Here is a 19650-nt window from a genome sequence, read left to right as displayed (position 1 = left end):
TGATGTGATATAATGTGTTGTATGAGATGATCATGTTTTGTAACCGAGTTATCGGCAACTGGCAGGAGCCATATGGTTGTCGCTTTATTGTATGAGATGCAATCGCCATGTAATAGTTTTACTTTATCACTAAGCGGTAGCGATAGTCGTAAAAGCAATAAGTTGGCAAGACGACAACGATACTACGATGGAGATCAAGGTGTCGAGCCGGTGACGATGGTGATCATGACGGTGCTTCGGAGATGGAGATCACGAGCACGGTGCTTCGGAGATGGAGATCACAAGCACAAGATGATGATGGCCATATCATATCACTTATATTGATTGCATGTGATGTTAATCCTTTATGCATCTTATCTTGCTTTGATTGACGGTAGCATTATAAGATGATCTCTCACTAAAATTTCAAGATAAAAGTGTTCTCCCTGAGTATGCACCGTTGCAAAAGTTCTTCGTGCTGAGACACCACGTGTTAATCGGGTGTGATAGGCTCTACGTTCAAATACAACGGGTGCAAAACAGTTGCACACGCGGAATACTCAGGTTAAACTTGACGAGCCTAGCATATACAGATATGGCCTCGGAACACAGAGACCGAAAGGTCGAGCGTGAATCATATAGTAGATATGATCAACATAGTGATGTTCACCATTGAAACTACTCCATCTCACGTGTTAATCGGACATGGTTTAGTTGCTTTGGATCACGTAATCACTTAGATGATTAGAGGGATGTCTATCTAAGTGGGAGTTCTTAAGTAATATGATTAATTGAACTTAAATTTATCATGAACTTAGTCCTGATAGTATTTTGCAAATTATGTTGTAGATCAATAGCTCGCGTTGTTGCTTCCCTGTGTTTATTTTTGATATGTTCCTAGAGAAAAATTATGTTGAAAGATGTTAGTAGCAAAGATGCGGATTGGATCCGTGATCTGAGGATTATCCTCATTGCTGCACAGAAAAATTATGTCCTTGATGCACCGCTAGGTGACAGACCTATTGCAGGAGCAGATGCAGACGTTATGAACGTTTGGCTAGCTCAATATGATGACTACTTGATAGTTTAGTGCACCATGCTTAACGGCTTAGAATCGGGACTTCAAAGACGTTTTGAACGTCATGGACCATATGAGATGGTCCAGGAGTTGAAGTTAATATTTCAAGCAAATACCCGAGTTGAGAGATATGAAATCTCCAACAAGTTCTATAGCAAAAAGATGGAGGAGAATCGCTCAACTAGTGAGCATGTGCTCAGATTGTCTGGGTACTACAATCGCTTGAATCAAGTGGGAGTTTATCTTCCAGATAAAATAGTGATTGACAGAATTCTCTAGTCACCATCACCAAGTTAGTAGAACTTCGTGATGAACTATGGTATGCAAGGGATGACGAAAGTAATTCCCGAGCTCTTCGTGATGCTGAAATCGACGAAGGTAGAAATCAAGAAAAACATCAAGTGTTGATGGTTGACGAGACCACTTCAAGTGTTGATGGTTGATGAGACCACTAGTTTCAAGAAAAGGGCAAAGGGAAGAAGGGGAACTTCAAGAAGAACGGCAAGCAAGTTGCTGCTCAATTGAAGAAGCCTAAGTCTGGTCCTAAGCCTGAGACTAAGTGCTTCTACTGCAAAGGGACTGGTCACTGGAAGCGGAACTACCCCAACTATTTGGTGGATAAGAAGGATGGCAAAGTGAACAAAGGTATATTGGATATACAAGTCATTGATGTGTACTTTACTAGTGTTTATAGCAACCCCTCGGTATTTGATACTGGTTAAGTTGCTAAGAGTAGTAACTCGAAACGGGAGTTGCAGAATAAACAGAGACTAGTAAAAGGCGAGGTGACGATGTATGTTGGAAGTAGTTCCAAGATTGATATGATCATCATCGCACACTCCCTATACTTTCGGGATTAGTGTTGAAACTAAATAAGTGTTATTTGGTGTTTGCGTTGAGCATAAATATGATTTGATCATGTTTATTGCAATACGGTTATTCATTTAAGTTAGAGAACAATTGTTGTTCTGTTTACATGAATAAAAAACCTTCTATGGTCATACACACCAACGAAAATGGTTTGTTGGATCTCGATCGTAGTGATACACATATTCATAATAATGAAGCCAAAAGATGCAAAGTTAATAATGATAGTGCAACTTATTTGTGGCACTGCCGTTTAGGTCATATTGGTGTAAAGCGCATGAAGAAACTCCATACTGATGGGATTTTGGAATCACTTGATTATGAATCACTTGATGCTTGCGAACCGTGCCTCATGGGCAAGATGACTAAAACGCCGTTCTCCGGAACTATGGAGAGAGCAACAGATTTGTTGGAAATCATACATACAGATGTGTGTGGTCCGATGAATATTGAGGCTCGTGGCGGATATCGTTATTTTCTCACCTTCACAGATGATTTGAGCAGATATGGGTATATCTACTTAATGAAACATAAGTCTGAAACATTTGAAAAGTTCAAAGAATTTCAGAGTGAAGTTGAAAATCATCGTAACAAGAAAATAAAATTCCTACGATCTGATCGTGGAGGAGAATATTTGAGTTACGAGTTTGGACTACATTTGAAACAATGCGGAATAGTTTCGCAACTCACGCCACCCGGAACACCACAGCATAATGGTGTGTTCGAACGTCATAACCGATACTATATTGGATATAGTGCAATCTATGATCTCTCTTACCAATTTACCACTATCGTTTTGGGGTTATGCATTAGAGACAGCTACATTCACGTTAAATAGGGCACCATCAAAATCCGTTGAGACGACGCCTTATGAACTGTGGTTTGGCAAGAAACCAAAGTTGTCGTTTCTTAAAATTTTGGGGTTGCGATGCTTATGTGAAAAAGTTTCATCCTGATAAGCTCAAACCCAAATCGGAGAAATGTGTCTTCATAGGATACCCAAAGGAGACAGTTGGGTACACCTTCTATCACAGATCCGAAGGCAAGACATTTGTTGCTAAGAATGGATCCTTTCTAGAGAAGGAGTTTCTCTCGAAAGAAGTGAGTGGGAGGAAAGTAGAACTTGATGAGGTAACTGTACCTGCTCCCTTATTGGAAAGTAGTTCATCACAGAAATCTGTTCCTGTGACTCCTACACCAATTATTGAGGAAGTTAATGATGATGATCATGTAACTTCAGATCAAGTTACTACCAAACCTCGTAGGTAAACCAGAGTAAGATCCGCACCAGAGTGGTACGGTAATCCTGTTCTGGAGGTTATGTTACTAGACCATGACGAACCTACGAACTATGAGGAAGCGATGATGAGCCCAGATTCCGCAAAATGGCTTGAGGCCATGAAATCTGAGATGAGATCCATGTATAAGAACAAAGTATGGACTTTGATTGACTTGCCCAATGATCGGCGAGTCATTGAGAATAAATGGATCTTCAAGAGGAAGACGGATGTTGATAGTAGTGTCACTATCTACAAAGCTAGAATTGTCGCAAAAAGGTTTTCGACAAGTTCAAGATGTTGACTACGATGAGAGTTTCTCACTCGTATCTATGCTTAAGTCTGTCTGAATCATGTTAGCAATTGCCGCATTTTATGAAATATGGCAAATGGATAAACAAAACTACATTCCTTAATGGATTTATTAAAGAAGAGTTGTATATGATGCAACCAGAAGGTTTTGTCAATCCTAAAGGTGCTAACAAAATATGCAAGCTCCAGCGATCCATCTATGGACTGGTGCAAGCATCTCGGAGTTGGAATATACACTTTGATAAGTTGATCAAAGAATATAGTGTTATACAGACTTGCGGTGAAGCCTGTATTTACAAGAAAGTGAGTGGGAGCACTACAGCATTTCTGATAAGTATATGTGAATGACATATTGTTGATCGGAAATAATGTAGAATTATTCTGCAAAGCATAAAGGAGTGTTTGAAAGAAGTTTTTCAAAGATAGACCTCGGTGAAGCTGCTTACATATTGAGCATCAAGATCTATAGAGATAGATCAAAACGCTTGATAAGTTTTTTCAATGAGTACATACCTTAACAAGATTTTGAAGTAGTTCAAAATAGAACAGTCAAAGAAAGAGTTCTTGCCTGTGTTACAAGGTGTGAAATTGAGTAAGACTCAAAGCCCGACCACGGCAGAAGATAGAAAGAGAATGAAAGTCATTCCCTATGCCTTGGCCATAGGTTCTATAAAGTATGCCATGCTGTGTACCAGATCTATTGTATACCCTACACTGATTTTGGCAAGGGAGTACAATAGTGATCTAGGAGTAGATCACTGGACAGCGGTCAAAATTATCCTTAGTGGAATAAGGATATGTTTCTCGATTATGGAAGTGACAAAAGGTTCGTCGTAAAGGGTTACGTCGATGCAAGTTTTGACACTAAATCTAGATGACTCTAAGTCTCGGTCTAGATACATATTGAAAGTGGGAGCAATTAGCTAGAGTAGCTCCGTGCAGAGCATTGTAGACATAGAAATTTGCAAAATACTTACGGATCTGGATGTGACAGACCCGTTGACTAAAATTATCTCACAATCAAAACATGATCACACCTTAGTACTCTTTGGGTGTTAATCACATAGCGATGTGAACTAGATTATTGACTCTAGTAAACCCTTTGAGTGTTGGTCACATAGAGATGTGAACTATGGGTGTTAATCACATGGTGATGTGAATTATTGATGTTAAATCACATGGCGATGTGAACTAGATTATTGACTCTAGTGCAAGTGGGAGACTGAAGGAAATATGCCCTAGAGGCAATAATAAAGTATTATATATTTCCTTATATCATGATAAATGTTTATTATTCATGCTAGAATTGTATTAACCGGAAACATAATACATGTGTGAATACATAGACAAACAGAGTGTCACTAGTATGCCTCTACTTGACTAGCTCGTTAATCAAAGATGGTTATGTTTCCTAGCCATAGACATGAGTTGTCATTTGATTAACGGGATCACCTCATTAGGAGAATGACGTGATTGACTTGACCCATTCCGTTAGCTTAGCACCCGATCGTTTAGTATGTTGCTATTGCTTTCTTCATGACTTATACATGTTCCTATGACTATGAGATTATGCAACTCCCGTTTACCGGAGGAACACTTTGTGTGCTACCAAACGTCACAACGTAAATGGGTGATTATAAAGGTGCTCTACAGGTGTCTCCAAAGGTACTTGTTGGGTTGGCGTATTTCGAGATTAGGATTTGTCACTCCGATTGTCGGAGAGGTATCTCTGGGCCCACTCGGTAATGCACATCACTATAAGCCTTGCAAGCATTGTGACTAATGAGTTAGTTGCGGGATGATGTATTACGGAACGAGTAAAGAGACTTGCCAGTAACGAGATTGAACTAGGTATCGAGATACCGACGATCGAATCTCGGGCAAGTAACATACCGATGACAAAGGGAACAACGTATGTTGTTATGCGGTCTGACCGATAAAGATCTTCGTAGAATATGTGGGAGCCAATATGGGCATCCAGGTCCCGCTATTGGTTATTGACCGGAGAGGTGTCTCGGTCATGTCTACATAGTTCTCGAACCCGTAGGGTCCGCACGCTTAACGTTACGATGACAGTTTTATTGAGTTTTGATGTACCGAAGGAGTTCGGAGTCCCGGATGAGATCGGGGACATGACGAGGAGTCTCGAAATGGCCGAGACGTAAAGATCGATATATTGGACGACTATATTCGGACTTCGGAAAGGTTCCGAGTGATTCGGGTATTTTTCGGAGTACCGGAGAGTTACGGGAATACGTATTGGGCCTTATTGGGCCATACGGGAAAGAAGGAAAAGGGCCTCAAGGGTGACCGCACCCCTCCCCTTGGTCTGGTCCGAATTGGACTAGGGAAGGGGGGCGCCCCCTTCCTTCCTTCTCTTTTTCCCTTCCTCTTTTCCTATTCCATATGGGAGGTGGAATCCTACTAGGACTAGGGAGTCCTAGTAGGACTCCACACTTGGTGCGCCCCCTCCTAGGGCCGGCCTCCTCCTCCCTTGCTCCTTTATATACGGGGCAGGGGGCACCCCAGAGACACAACAATTGATCCTTGAGATCTCTTAGCCGTGTGCGGTGCCCCCTCCACCATATTACACCTCGATAATACCGTTGCGGAGCTTAAGCGAAGCCCTGCGTCGGTGGAACATCATCATCGTCACCACGCCGTCGTGCTGACGAAACTCTCCCTCGACACTCGGCTGGATCAAAGTTCGAGGGACGTCATCGAGCTGAACGTGTGTAGAACTCGGAGGTGCCGTGCGTTCGGTACTTGATCGGTCGGATCGTGAAGACGTACGACTACATCAACCGCGTTGTGATAACGCTTCCGCTGTCGGTCTACGAGGGTACGTGGACAACACTCTCCCCTCTCGTTGCTATGCATCACCATGATCTTGCGTGTGCGTAGGAAATTTTTTGAAATTACTACGTTCCCCAACACCTCTCCGGTCAATAACCAACAGCGGGATCTGGATACCCATGTTGGCTCCCACATGTTCCACGATGATCTCATCGGATGAACCACGATGTCGAGGATTCAATCAATCCCGTATACAATTCCCTTTGTCAATCGGTATGTTACTTGCCCGAGATTCGATCGTCGGTATCCCAATACCTTGTTCAATCTCGTTGCCGGCAAGTCTCTTTACTCGTACCGTAATGCATGATCTCGTGGCTAACTCCTTAATCACATTGAGCTCATTATGATGATGCATTACCGAGTGGGCCCAGAGATACCTCTCCGTCATACAGAGTGACAAATCCCAGTCTCGATCCGTGCCAACTCAACAGACACCTTTATAGTCACCCAGTTACGTTGTGACGTTTGGCACACCCAAAGCACTCCTACGGTATCCGGGAGTTGCACGATCTCATGGTCTAAGGAAAAGATACTTGACATTGGAAAAGCTCTAGCAAACGAACTACACGATCTTTGAGCTATGCTTAGGATTGGGTCTTGTCCATCACATCATTCTCCTAATGATGTGATCCCGTTATCAATGACATCCAATGTCCATAGTCGGGAAACCATGACTATCTGTTGATCAACGAGCTAATCAACTAGAGGCTTACTAGGGACACGTTGTGGTCTATGTATTCACACATGTATTACGATTTCCGGATAACACAATTATAGCATGAACAATAGACAATTATCATGAACAAAGAAATATAATAATAACCATTTATTATTGCCTCTAGGGCATATTTCCAAGACTTCTTGCAGCAGCCTGACATTGACCATATGAGGCATCCATGGCATGTTTGGATGACTTCCGACACCGTTTGCACGTTGCCACACGATCCGGCCATTTATCGGCCCTTTTTACCGACAAAACTCCAAGAAAGTGCATAACTTGTCAAAAATTCGAACAACTTGCCATGATGCCTTAAATTGGTCATAGAAGCCAGTGGAAAAAATTAGGACCATTTGATGGATGTCGAAAAACAACGTGCTTTCAAACGGACCCTTCTTGCCTACCCCGAACACACTCCGCTGAACATGGTCTATTTTTAGACATCCTGGAAATGGCCCTAACTTTTAAATCAGATGGGCACTCTCATGGTAGATATATATGCCTAGTTTAAACGACTATCGACATCGTATGCAAGTTGCGAAACGTCTGGCCATTTATACGCCTTTTTTAACTGAGAAACTCCAGAAGATGCAAAACTTGTCGAGAACTCAAATAACTTGGCATGATACCTTGAATTGGCCATACAAGGCCATAAAAAATTGAGGCCATTTAAGGGATGTCGAGAAATGAGGTGCTCCCAAATGGACCCTTCTGGCCTACCCGAATACTCTTGGTTGAACATAGTATTTTTTTGGAAATATCAGGAGTGACCCAACTTTTGCAAGTAGGTGGACATGCCCCATGGTAGGCATCCATGCTAGTGTTGAACGAATTCCGATACAATTTGCACGTTGTGACACGTCCGGCTATTTATCAGCCTTTTTCACTAGGAAAACCCCAGCAAATGCAAAACTTGTCAAAAACCCAAACAACTTGGGATGGTGCCTTGATTTGGACATACAAGGCCATGGAAAAAATTGAGGCCATTTCAAGAATGTCGAGAAACAACGTGCTCTCAGACGGAGCCTTCTGGCCAACCAAACACCCTCCGTTCAACATGGTATATTTTTGGACATCTTAAAATGATCTCAAGTTTTGCAAACAGGTGGGCATGACCATGCTAGGAATCCATGTCGGTTTTGAATGATTTTCGACGCCACATGCAGGTTGCGACACGTCAGACCATTTATCGGTCTTTTTCACAGAGAGAACTCTAGAAAATGCAAAAATTATCGAAATCAAAAAAACTTGGCATGGTGCCTTGAATTGGTCATACAACTCCATAGAAAGCAACTAGGGCAATTTCAAGATGTGGAAAAACAATGTGCTCGTAGACGAAGCCTTCTAGCCTACCTTAACACCCTCCGTTGAAGATGGCCTATTTTTGGGCATCCTTCACATGACCCCAACGTTTACAACCTAGTGGGAATGCCCATGCTAGGAATCCATCTCATGTTTGAGCGATTCCCGACACTGTATGCAAGTTACGACACATCCGGTCATTTATCAGACTTTTTTGACCGAAAAACTCCAGAAAATGCAAAATTTGTTGAAAACCAAAACAACATGGCATGGTGACTTGAATTGGTCATAAAAGGGCATGGAGAATTTTGAGCCATTTCAAGGATTTCGAGAAACAATGTGCTCTCACACGAAGTCCTCTTACCTACACGGATACTCTCCATTGAACATGGTCTCTTTTTGGACATTCTTGAGATGACCCCAACTTTTGCAAGTAGGTGAGAATGGACACAGTAAGCATTCATGCCATGTTTGAATGATTTCGGACACCATATGCAGGTTGCAATATGATAGACCATTTATAGCCCTTTTTGACCGAGAAAACTCCAGGAAATGCAAAAATTGTATAGAAACAAAAAAATTGGCATGATGGTATGAATTGGTCATAGAAGACAGTGAAAAAAATTGGGGTCATATGACGGATGACGAACATGCTCTCAAACGAAGCCTTTTGGACTCCCAACACTGAAGATGGTGTTTTTTTGGATATTTTTGAAATGACTCCAACTTTTGCGAGCATGTGCGCATGCACATGGTAGATATCCATGCCAGGTTTGAAGAAAAACGGTATTTTAAATCATAATATTAAAAATTATTTAAAACAATTATTCTAAGTTTTAACATAAATAATAAATACATAGGGATACAACCATAAGTTATTTTTTAAAGCATTTAATAAATATTTGATGGAAAAAAGAAGTAAAAATCACAATTTAAAATAGTTACTTAAAAGTGTTATTTTGGTATTCCAAAAAATATTTTACATTTTTTAAAAGGTTTTAAAAACAACAATAAAGTTCAAAAAGGAGATAAATAAATTAACAAAAAAGAGAGGAAGAATGGAAAAGTAGAAAAGAGAAAAAAAATGCTTAGGCCTTGTCCCAACTAGGCGTCAACATCGCTCCCGCCGGACATCTGTTGGGGCTGGCCCAAGCGCTCACGGATTTTAAATGAGTTCATCGATTTTGAAAAAAATGTTCATGAATTTAAAAATTTCAAAGATTTCCAGAAAAAAATCACTAAAAAATGTACAAAAAAACGTGTTCCCTGTTTTAGGAACCTCAACTTCCCAGCCGGTTTTTTTTCAGTTATGAAGGTTCCCAAACCGTGTTTTTTTATTTGTTCTTTTCACTTTTCCTTTTTATCGTCTCTCCTATTTTCTTTTTTTATGCTTATTTTTCTTTCATTTTTCGTTTTCTTTGACCTTTTATTTTTTTGTTTATTGTTTCTACTTTTCATAAATTCAAAATTTAAAAATTTGCTCGTCATTTTCAAATATTTCAATTTTTTCAAATTTTGCGCACTTTTAAAAAGTTGTTCATTTTATCCAAATAATGTTCAGAATTTCGAATTTTTCATATTTATTAACTGATGTTCTAAAAATTTAGAAAATGTTAACAATTTCCAAGTATTCTTCAGGTTTCAAGTTTTGTTCATACGTTTAATCAATGTTCAAAAATTAAAAAAAATGTTCTTAAATTTGAAAAAATATTCCTGTTGTCAGATTTTGTTCAGAGTTTCAAGAGGTGTTCCCATCTTGAAAAAATGTTCACATATCTAAAAAATGTTTAATATTCCAAATTTTGTTAAAATTTTAACAATATCCCTGTTTTCAATAAAAAATTCACAAAAATCATATATTTGAAAAAAAAATCATATGTAGCAGTATTCAAATCTGGATGTAGATTTGCGGTAGGAAGGAAAAGGGTAGAGAGGCAGGGGCATATCAGCACAGTTGCCACCTTGTGCGTAGAAGTGCGCCATACACATGTGCGGTGAAACTGCGATGACCAGGCTCCATAAGATGCAGATAGTCAATCCAAGTTGTACAACATCGATTAAGACGCAAACTCGGCCCATCAACAGCGTTGGCATGGGTAGCTCTTCCCTCTCCTTCATTTCAGCGTCGCCGAGCAGTGACACGAGGAACTGTGTGATGGCAATGGACAGCCCCATGCCTATCACCACGTACAGCCGCACAACATCATCGCCCGCGATGATGTTGTGCGGCTGTACGTGATGATAGGCGTGGGATTGTGCAAGAGGGGCGATGTTGGCACCCGTGCCATCCCCATGAAAGCAAGCAGCAGAACCAAGCCCACCAAGACGACCACGACTTTGAAAATCTTGGTCATGGACTTGAGATCGTTTCCTGTTTATACAAGACATAATTTCCTACAATGACGATCATAGACTTTTTCTATTTCAAATCCATTAGTCACATATTGACACAAGTTTATTCGTCTTGCAACGAAGATGAAAACATAGTTTCCTATCCACCAAAAGGGAGGAAGGAAAATAAGAAGAGAACATAAATAGTACTATGAAGTAAGAAAAGTCACATTGCCCAAGGGGGCAGTGCCCCCCCCCCCCCCCCCCCCCCCCCCCTCCCGCACTAAATCCACATAAAATCAATAATTGTGATATTTAAAGTGTATTTAAATGTAATTTCCTCGGCTTCAAGATCATAATTGTCAATTGTGAAAAATAACTTGTGGATGGAAGTACATTAGCTAGCAGTAAACATGTCAGCAAGATGATCCATATACCATACCTACTGCCTCGTAGTCCCTCCCTATAGCACGTGTGCCCCTATTCTCTTCTTATCTTATTGTTCTTCCGTTTGGTGTTCTTATGTGATGCAAAAAAAGTTGATATGATGCAGTATCCAGCTGATTTGCAAATAGGAGGGCAAATGGTAGAAAGACAGGAGCAGATCGGCACAATTGGAACCTCTTAAAGGCATAGACATTTTTTCAATTTCTTTTCTGACAAATTAACACAAGTTTACTGGTCTTGCAATGCAGTTAAAAAACAGAGTATCCATCCACCAAAAGGAAGAAGAGAACATAAATAGTATTCCTCATTCTATAATGAAGTGCGTACATTTTTTTTCATAAGCCAAAGCCCGTAAACTTTGAACAAATACATACAATAAAATATCAGATAAATACAAATATAAAAATATGATTTTGATCGAAGTAGATATCTGATTATATTTATTGGTATTTAAATGTAGATATTTTTCTCTATAAACTTGATCAAATTTATTGAAGTTTAATTTTTCAAAAAATCTATATGCAGTACATTGTGAAACAGATGGACCGGTATATTGAGAATAATCAACACAAACCTTAGTTAGTAAGCATGCATATGTATTGTACGCTCACGAATGTGGTGGCCAAGTTCTGTAAACATGGCCCATGTTCCTGCCAAGCTAGGCTATGAGTAGTAGTAAGCCGAAGGTCTCGAAGAAGTCCTAAAAGGACGACGATTTGCTCACGGTCTCGAACATTTAGGACTTCTTCGCATCCCAGAAAATTAAAACGTAGGAACTGAAAAACACAGGAGTAGGATGTCATGTAGTGTGAATTTCTCCAGGATTATGAAACATAGGAATGTATAGGAGGTGACTGGGGATGCTGCATAGGAACACACATCGGAATTTTAGATAATTAACAAGAGAGGGTAGATAGAGATAGAGTGCAAGTGCATTGGACTTGTTAAAATGAGGTTTGAGTTCATATTGTGATTCCTATGGAATGAAGGGCGCAGGATTGGATTCCATTCGAATTTGATGACCTAATCCTATGATCCAAAGGGCTTTCATATGGAAAGATTAGAATCCTCCAAAAAATTATAAAATTCCTTCAATCCTCTTCTTGACATCCCAAGTACCCTGTGTGCGGTTCATTGGAGAAGAATGCGTGAAATTTGTGTGCCTAAAACCCTGACCTGATTTTCTTCCTGGAAATAACTGGCAAATTGTAATTTTGTTGAACCCTTAACGTTTTTCATTTTCCACACTGTCTTCTGTTGTTTGCCTGATTCTTAATTTAGCTGATGGGTTCACTTCCTAGTTAAAAAGCTGACAGTGATAAACAAATCAAAATCCGTCGTAGTCTAGGTGGTTAGGATACTCGGCTCTCACCCGAGAGACCCGGGTTCAAGTCCCGGCGACGGAACTCCTTTTTTTGTCAACCTAGGATCTTTTTTTTTTCTTTTGCAAGTTTTGTTTTAGTTATGCAGTTTATTCGGGTAATCGGAACTCCTTTTTTTGTCAACCTAGGATCTTTTTTTTTCTTTTGCGAGTTTTGTTTTGGTTATGCAGTTTATTCGGGTAATACTTCTGCTCGTTTAAAATACAGAGCTAATGCATTTTATTGTCTGATCTATACAACAATTAGAATGCCCTGACATCTAGGATTGACATCATCATTCAGATAAGTATTGTTTCCCACATGGTTCATAACCAGTCAAATTCAAAACACAAGAATCAAAGCCATAACATTTCAAAACGAAATCGTGCTCGGCGCCCCCATATTTGCTCGAGAGAAATGGCTCTAGACACTTGAATTAAGCTCTAGGATAATATTCATAAATAAACAGGCAAAAGTTACAGGTAATGAGTCTCAGCACAAGGCGCTCGCTCTCAACAGCTACATTTTGCCTCTAGAGCATAGACATAGTGGGCATAGTTACAACGTACAGAAGAAAAGCAAAACGACGAGCCCTGGAGTCGATCATCACTTGGGCGCGCTTCACCGAACAGGGGAAGAACACCATTGGCATGCACCTCCACCGACCAAACACACGCTAAACGATGGTGGCGGCGACAAGATTATCGCCGACGGTTGGCGACCTACCCTACCAGGACGGCGGTGTGGCCAGTCACTGGCTGGAGAGCTGCGGCGGACTCTAGTTTCGCCCACTTCAGCCTCCGTTTCTCCTCCATCGACGCCTGGTTTTCCTCGTCCTCCTTGCACTTTGTTAGGCACGCCGAGAATAGTTCCTCGTCCATCTCGGAGAACATCTTCATCACATTGGCGGTCAGGTTCAGGACCGCGTGGTTCCAGTGGTTCTGGCCGTTCTGTTCTAGCGCTGGAACGATGATGGGCATGATCACTTGCCGGTTTTGTGCCACCAGGCTGATGATGTGATCATTGTTCCACATGAAGAGTGCTCTTTCAGCAACCTGAAGAAGAAACAGTATCTTATTAAGCCAACAACCATTTTTTTGTAATAGAAAATTCAGGGCATATGTGAGCCAACTAAGTTTCTAACAGACCATAACACACAGATGTGTGAACTCATTTGAGTGCTTAATGCCGGCCCAAGTGTCTGCTATTCATGATATTAAAAAGTATATAATCATTAGGTGATAACATGACAGCCTACTTTGGATAAATTGTCCATTTGTCAGCATTAACTTGAGGGCTTCGGAGTTCAGACATCTGTTGCTCATTTGCCATGTCCACACATTCTAATCACAAATATGAGGCACATGGAGGGACCAAAAATAAGCAAGTAGTAGCTGTTTGAACCTTTGGGGACAGCTTGATCAAGAATGTTATTTTGTTATCATGACCCATTCTGATTGAGTGATGCTAACTTCTTCAGACTTCACCACATAAGCACCTAAATAAATTTCATATGGCAGAAACAAGTATATTTAGTGCATCTAAGAATACAACTATACGAGTTTTTCCCCTTGGATGGTGAAAGTACATACATACTGTAACAGGAACATTGAAGAATTCAGAATTACTGCGTTATGTTACTTGGGGCAAGCTATTTACCTGGAAGTGGGAACTGTTGATGCAATGAGCTATCCGCCGAAACAACGGAACCATACATTTCTGGAACTCCACCATGCTGGTAGCCTCCAGGATCTCCTCGATCTCACTCAGGAACATCACCTCCTTCTGGCTATTTGTCACAGGCCAATATCTCAGCAGACCAATGATTATCGATCCGGCAAGCTTGGGGTCCTTTTCTAGAAACTGTGTCACGCAGTATGTCAACTGCTGGAGATACACCCCAACTGACTTCGGCTTGTGCAGAGGAATCAGAACTCTCCAGAGAAAGATCTTGTGTTCTTCCTTGAGAGGCAATGCAAAGCCACTGATGACGCTGCCGAACACCTCGAGCAGCTCGGCGATCCCGTTGTGCCGCTGGGTCTCGAACACGAAGTGGTAGAATATGTTGCTCACCGCCTTGCGGATGAACGGCCGGTGCACCATGAACTTGCCGTAGATCCTGTGGAGGATGGTCTTGAGGGAGTCTCGCTCCCTGGGGTCCTCGGAGTCGAGGAGGTTGAGCAGCCTGACGATGAAGGAGTGGTCGAAGTACTTCTTCCCTATCTTGGCATCCAGGGAGTTGGACCCGATGAACTTGAGCAGCAGCTCGTACACCAGCTGCAGGTGGCACCAGGCGGGGTCGAACATCGGCTCGTCCTCGTCGCCCTCGCCGCCGCCGCCGGATGACGAGCCAGCGCCGGACCTGTAGCTCGGGGGGAACACCCGGAAGAGGTTGACGGCGAGCATCCTGGAGCAGGCGGCGATGACGGCCTCCGGGAAGCGGCCGCTGCTGGAGTCGACGAAGTCGATGAGATCCAGCAGCGTCTGCCGCTTGATGTCCTTCTCGGCGGAGCTCTTGGCCGGGTCGGAGAAGTCGAAGACGGCGCAGCAGAGGCCGAGCTTGCTGACGAACAGGTTGTGGCGCTCCGAGCCGGGCACGTCCTTGAAGGCGACGAGCGGCTCGATCCCGGCCACGACGCTGGAGGGGAAGACCGCCGACGACATGCGCTTGATGGTGGAGGCGGAGCGGCCGCCCCCGCCCGCCGGCACGCTGCTGGTGCGCTGTATCGGGTTGCCATTGCCGCCGCCGCTGCACTGGCCCGAGTCGCCGCCGCCGCCGTCCCGCGTGGACTTGGTCCGCGGCAGCTTGCTGAGGAACTGCTTCCACATCTTGGTCGCGCCCGCCCAGGAGCCCCCTCACGCCGGCGCCACCATGGCACAGCAGAGCCTTCGGAGCAGCAAAGCAGGAGAGGGAGAGGGGTTAGGCGGAGCAAGAAGAAAGATCTGGGGAGCTCCAGATGCAGCAAACAGTGAACTTTGCAGAAAAGATTTTCCAAATCCGGGGCAATGCAGCTGAATCTGGACCCAGCGAGCGCGGACCAGGCACGAAGGTAACCAAACCGAGCTAGACCGAAGCTCGGGAAACCTCGGCCTAGAAAGGGACGCGACAATGGCGGCGGCCACCCACCAGCCACCTACCTCACAGCGCGCAGCAAAACGCAGCGAAAGCCCACCAGAAGAGCACCGGATCTGGGGCCTCCGCCCTCGGGCCCTCCGGATCCGTGCGCCGAGACGCGGCGGCGAGCTCGGTCGGGAGCTCGTGAGGATGCTTGGGGAAGCGGATCGAAATCTGTGCGTGGTCCGCTGCTTCTTCTCGGGAAGAGGAGAGGAGAGGAGAGGAGGGGGAGGGAGTGAGGTGGGGGAGCAGACAGGAAGGGAAGGCGTCGCTTGTTCGCTTCCTGCGCGGACTGTTTTGTTAATACGGGAAACAGTACGGACGTCCTCGTCATTCATATATTTTTCATTCAAAAGGGAAAACTAAAAGAAGCAATTTTTGTACCGCCGCCACGAGTCAGTCGGTTACGATGTCATTTTGGTTGGTTCGCGGTAGGAGTAGGAGTAGAAAAATACGAGCGGCGAATCTGGGGCTTTCTGCAAAGCCGGGATCCGGGGCCGGACCTACGGGCAGATTTGGTCGCCGGCCGGATGATAATTAGTAGCTGGCCCAGCTTGAATCGTAACAAATCAGCCGAAATAATTGTCTAGCAAAGCAGTTGAAAAAAGAAAACCTGTGACAGTGAGTAGAGTAGACTGGTGTGAATGGCGGCGAATAATGTGCGTAGGGGCGCATGTGCGAGTGGGCTCCGGCTCCTTTCAATCAGAGCGCGCCCATGCCACTGCACGGCGAGGGCTTTAATTCGAACGGCGCGGTCAGGTCACGGGCGGGCCGTCCGATGGGTACGAGGCGGATGGACGGCCGGCCGTGTGCTTGTCCTCCGGTGACGCAGGGCCGTGCGTGGGCTCGCCGGAGGGGAGGACGGACCACCGCCCGCCGCGTCGCTGTCTCGCCGCGGGGGACCGCACGCAAGGGGGAGGGGTGAGGTCACGCACCACGTACTCCTGTTGCCGCCTGGTGAAGAGGAGAGGAGGATGGCGTTGAGTTTTACTGCTACGGCTCGGCTCGGCTCTGGTCCTGGCCCGACGTACGTTGCGCCGACGGCATGCGGCCATTTGCGCCGCGTGGTACGTTTGCTTGTCGAGCGTACTGCGTGGGCGGCTCCTTGGTGCGTCATGACGTCGTCACTGCCAAAAAAAAACGCACGTACACAAATGTGCTTACGTACATCTTTCTTTCTTTCTTCTTTATATCCAGAAATAAGAAAAGAAGCTCCTCAGGCCGCACCACAGAGTTAAGGCATTCATGGCCATTGGATCGGGTGGCTTGATCGGATCTGGGCCGTCGGATCGACCCCTCGAACAACCTCGTCCGTCGGATCAAAAAAAAGTTACTGCTGGAATGAATAGTTACCGTCTCGTTCGTGCCACCGCGCGTAATTACGCTGCCCCGCCGAGGGCATTTCTGTCATTTCACACGCAAGGGTATAAATCACAGTGGCTCCTCTGGAGATGACCTAGCCGCCGCCTCCTCGCGCACTCCCTCACTCGCGCCCGCTCCTCCCGCACGCGTGCCGCGCCCTCACCTCTCTCTCCCCCTCCAAACCCTACCCCGCGCCCGCCTCCCTGCCCTGCCGCCGCCGCTCGCCCGGGCACCCATCCCCGGCCTCACGCCGCCCGTCTAGAGAGATGGGGGCCGCGCGCGACGAGGCCGGCGTGCCGTCGTCTCGCGGCGCTGGTGGTGTCCGAGAAGAAGAGCAGGAAGCTGCCCTTCACCCCCAGCAAGGACCCCGTCCGGCGCCTCACACAGATGGCCTTGCTCGCCACGGCGCTCACGGCCACCAGCGCCGTCTTCAGCAACGACCTCACCTACGTGCCCGGCATGGCGCCTCGGTCCGCCAACCAATCCGCCCTCGTGGCAGGAGGGATGCAGGTCAGACGCTTCCTGCAATTCCACCACCCGATCTCCATTAAATTCAGTGTCACGACGCCATTTTAGTTTTGCTGAAGCTTGGGTGCCATCTCATTTCAGGTGCTGCCAAGGGAGGATGCAGAGACATTGAGCCTATGCAAGAGGATGATGGAGCAAGGGCCTCTCCTCGTCGTCTTCAATCCGGTGGAAGGGTTAGTACTGTATGCACAATTCGTTGCTCATTTCTGATCTTGTTCTTAAGAATCATTCAGGCACTGATTATTGTGTGGAATTTCTTGGACAGATTCATGGTCGAGGCAGACAGGCACATCAAGGATCTGACCATCATCACCGAGTACGTCGGCGAGGTTGACTACCTTCGAAACTGTGAGCACGACGACGGCGACAGCATGATGACTCTGCTCTCCGCCGAGCCGCCATCCAAGAGCCTCGTCATCTGCCTCGACAAGCGGAGCAACATTGCACGGTTCATCAACGGGATAAACAACCACACGCCGTAAGCATTCTCTTCCTCTGATCACTGTGCATTTTGCATTGATCGGAACCATGTCTGAAAAATTTGCGTGATGATGACCATTGCAGGGAAGGCAGGAAGAAGCAGAACCTCAAGTGCGTGCGGTTCGCAATCGACGGTGAATCCATTGTCTCCTGGTGGCCAACAGGGACATCTCCAAGGGGGAGAGGTTGTACTACGACTACAACAGTGACGAGCACAAGTACCCAACTTACCATTTTGTATGACACATGAGCTGATGTTTAGTCCTTATTTTCATTTATCTGTGCTGATGATTGTGCTGATCCATTCCCCCAAAAGTCAACATGTAGAGTCATCTAATTAGTTGATATATCTAGAATTTTCACCTGGAAAAAGGAAAAAGGGGAATTGTAAACATTGTATATCCAATGGAATGGAATGCAACGGCAAATGGGTTGTTCTGTTCATGCATGTCTGCTGTAATTGCACTTTGTCAATGTGTTTGTTCGTTTAACCATTTTGAAAGAATGGGTTGTTCTGTTCATGCCTCTCTATATTCATGTGCTAAAATCACTTGTACATATACCACTCCATCATCTTTCAAAATGGTTAATCGTATCTGGTTGCCTGCCGTTTTGTGGGCAAGGCGCGGCAAGCCGCGCCACCGTGCCAGTATGCCAATGATTAAAGCTGTGTGCAGTGAACGTGTCTCAGAGGACCAAAACAAGAGGTAACCCACTGACATTACATAATAAGTAATATGTAGCAGTATTTAGAGCTTAACGAAATGGTGTTGTGATGAGATCTTATTATCAGTATTCATCGAAAAAGAGTATGTAATATGATGTGTCTAATTCTCACCTTTCCTCCAAGATCATCCTCTCCTAATATGCTGATTGGCATATGTGCCACCCTTTTTTTATTGAGTACACGCGGAATGGGAGATATATAGGGGAAGAACAAAGGATGTCGTGTACTCTCGATCTGATGCCACCAAAATTGAGCTGGTTTGTACTCTCTCCCTCCATCCCATGTATGTATTGTTGTTTTCCTCTCTGATTGTTTTGTGCTAGGTCTCCCTCTTCTCTGAATACTTACATTGCCTATGCTTAATCCGCTGATGTGTGTTGTGTTGTTTGTAGTTCCTTCCTGGGCTCCTAACTAATCTGCATTGATATTATTTATTAGTATTTTGTGCTACACCAGAATTAGTGCTTAGCGAGCTCTGTTCATTGTTTACCTTGTTTTCCCTTTGGACCTTAAGCATTCTTGAGAAATATTAACACATAAAATTACTATATTTGGATTGTACCCCCTGATCTAATTTGTCTTCGAATATTTCTTTTTTATTTAATTTTTAGTGTATGATAAAATCATGAAAAAAAGTTTGACATAGTAGTTTAACAGGATAGTTTTCATTGTTGTGAAGTAAAGAAACAGAGAAGGTGTGTTGTGTATATGCCATATTTTCCTTCTCTGGGTTTCAATATTGTGCTATGCAGAACAGCTAAAAGCCTACAATGTCTGTCATCTCCCTTATAAATGGGAGCTAATTCTTTCTATTTATTTCTTACCCCCGTTGATTGCGAGAACATGTGACATGATGATAGCATGAGGAATTGGGGGTTATAATTTGTAACGGCTGAATTTCACATTTTTG

The 19650-nt window shown here is 44.2% G+C and overlaps 1 protein-coding gene, 1 non-coding gene and 1 pseudogene across 2 annotated transcripts; 2 read left to right on the top strand and 1 right to left on the bottom strand.

Annotated features, from left to right (window-relative positions):
* Positions 1–12500: 12500 nt before the first annotated feature.
* On the top strand, positions 12501–12573 carry TRNAE-CUC (transfer RNA glutamic acid (anticodon CUC)). The gene has a single exon. It is a non-coding gene; the product is annotated as a tRNA-Glu (tRNA).
* A 373-nt stretch (positions 12574–12946) lies between these two features.
* Positions 12947–15918, bottom strand: LOC123182999 (serine/threonine protein phosphatase 2A 57 kDa regulatory subunit B' kappa isoform). The gene is made up of 3 exons (XM_044595718.1): positions 15667–15918; positions 14188–15415; positions 12947–13583 (listed from the first exon to the last, which is right to left on the bottom strand). The coding sequence occupies exons 2-3, from the start codon at positions 15355–15357 to the stop codon at positions 13251–13253; spliced, it is 1503 nt and encodes a 500-aa protein (XP_044451653.1). The 5' UTR covers positions 15358–15415; positions 15667–15918; the 3' UTR covers positions 12947–13250.
* LOC123160744 (histone-lysine N-methyltransferase ATXR6-like) lies at positions 15638–18256 on the top strand (annotated as a pseudogene).
* The last annotated feature ends 1394 nt before the right edge of the window (positions 18257–19650 follow it).

Source organism: Triticum aestivum, chromosome 1D (genome assembly GCF_018294505.1).
Source record: "Triticum aestivum cultivar Chinese Spring chromosome 1D, IWGSC CS RefSeq v2.1, whole genome shotgun sequence".
In the NCBI taxonomy this organism is placed as follows: Eukaryota; Viridiplantae; Streptophyta; class Magnoliopsida; order Poales; family Poaceae; genus Triticum; species Triticum aestivum.
The sequence above is the reverse complement of the archived record's forward strand: the minus strand, read 5'-3'. Positions and strand labels throughout refer to the sequence as shown.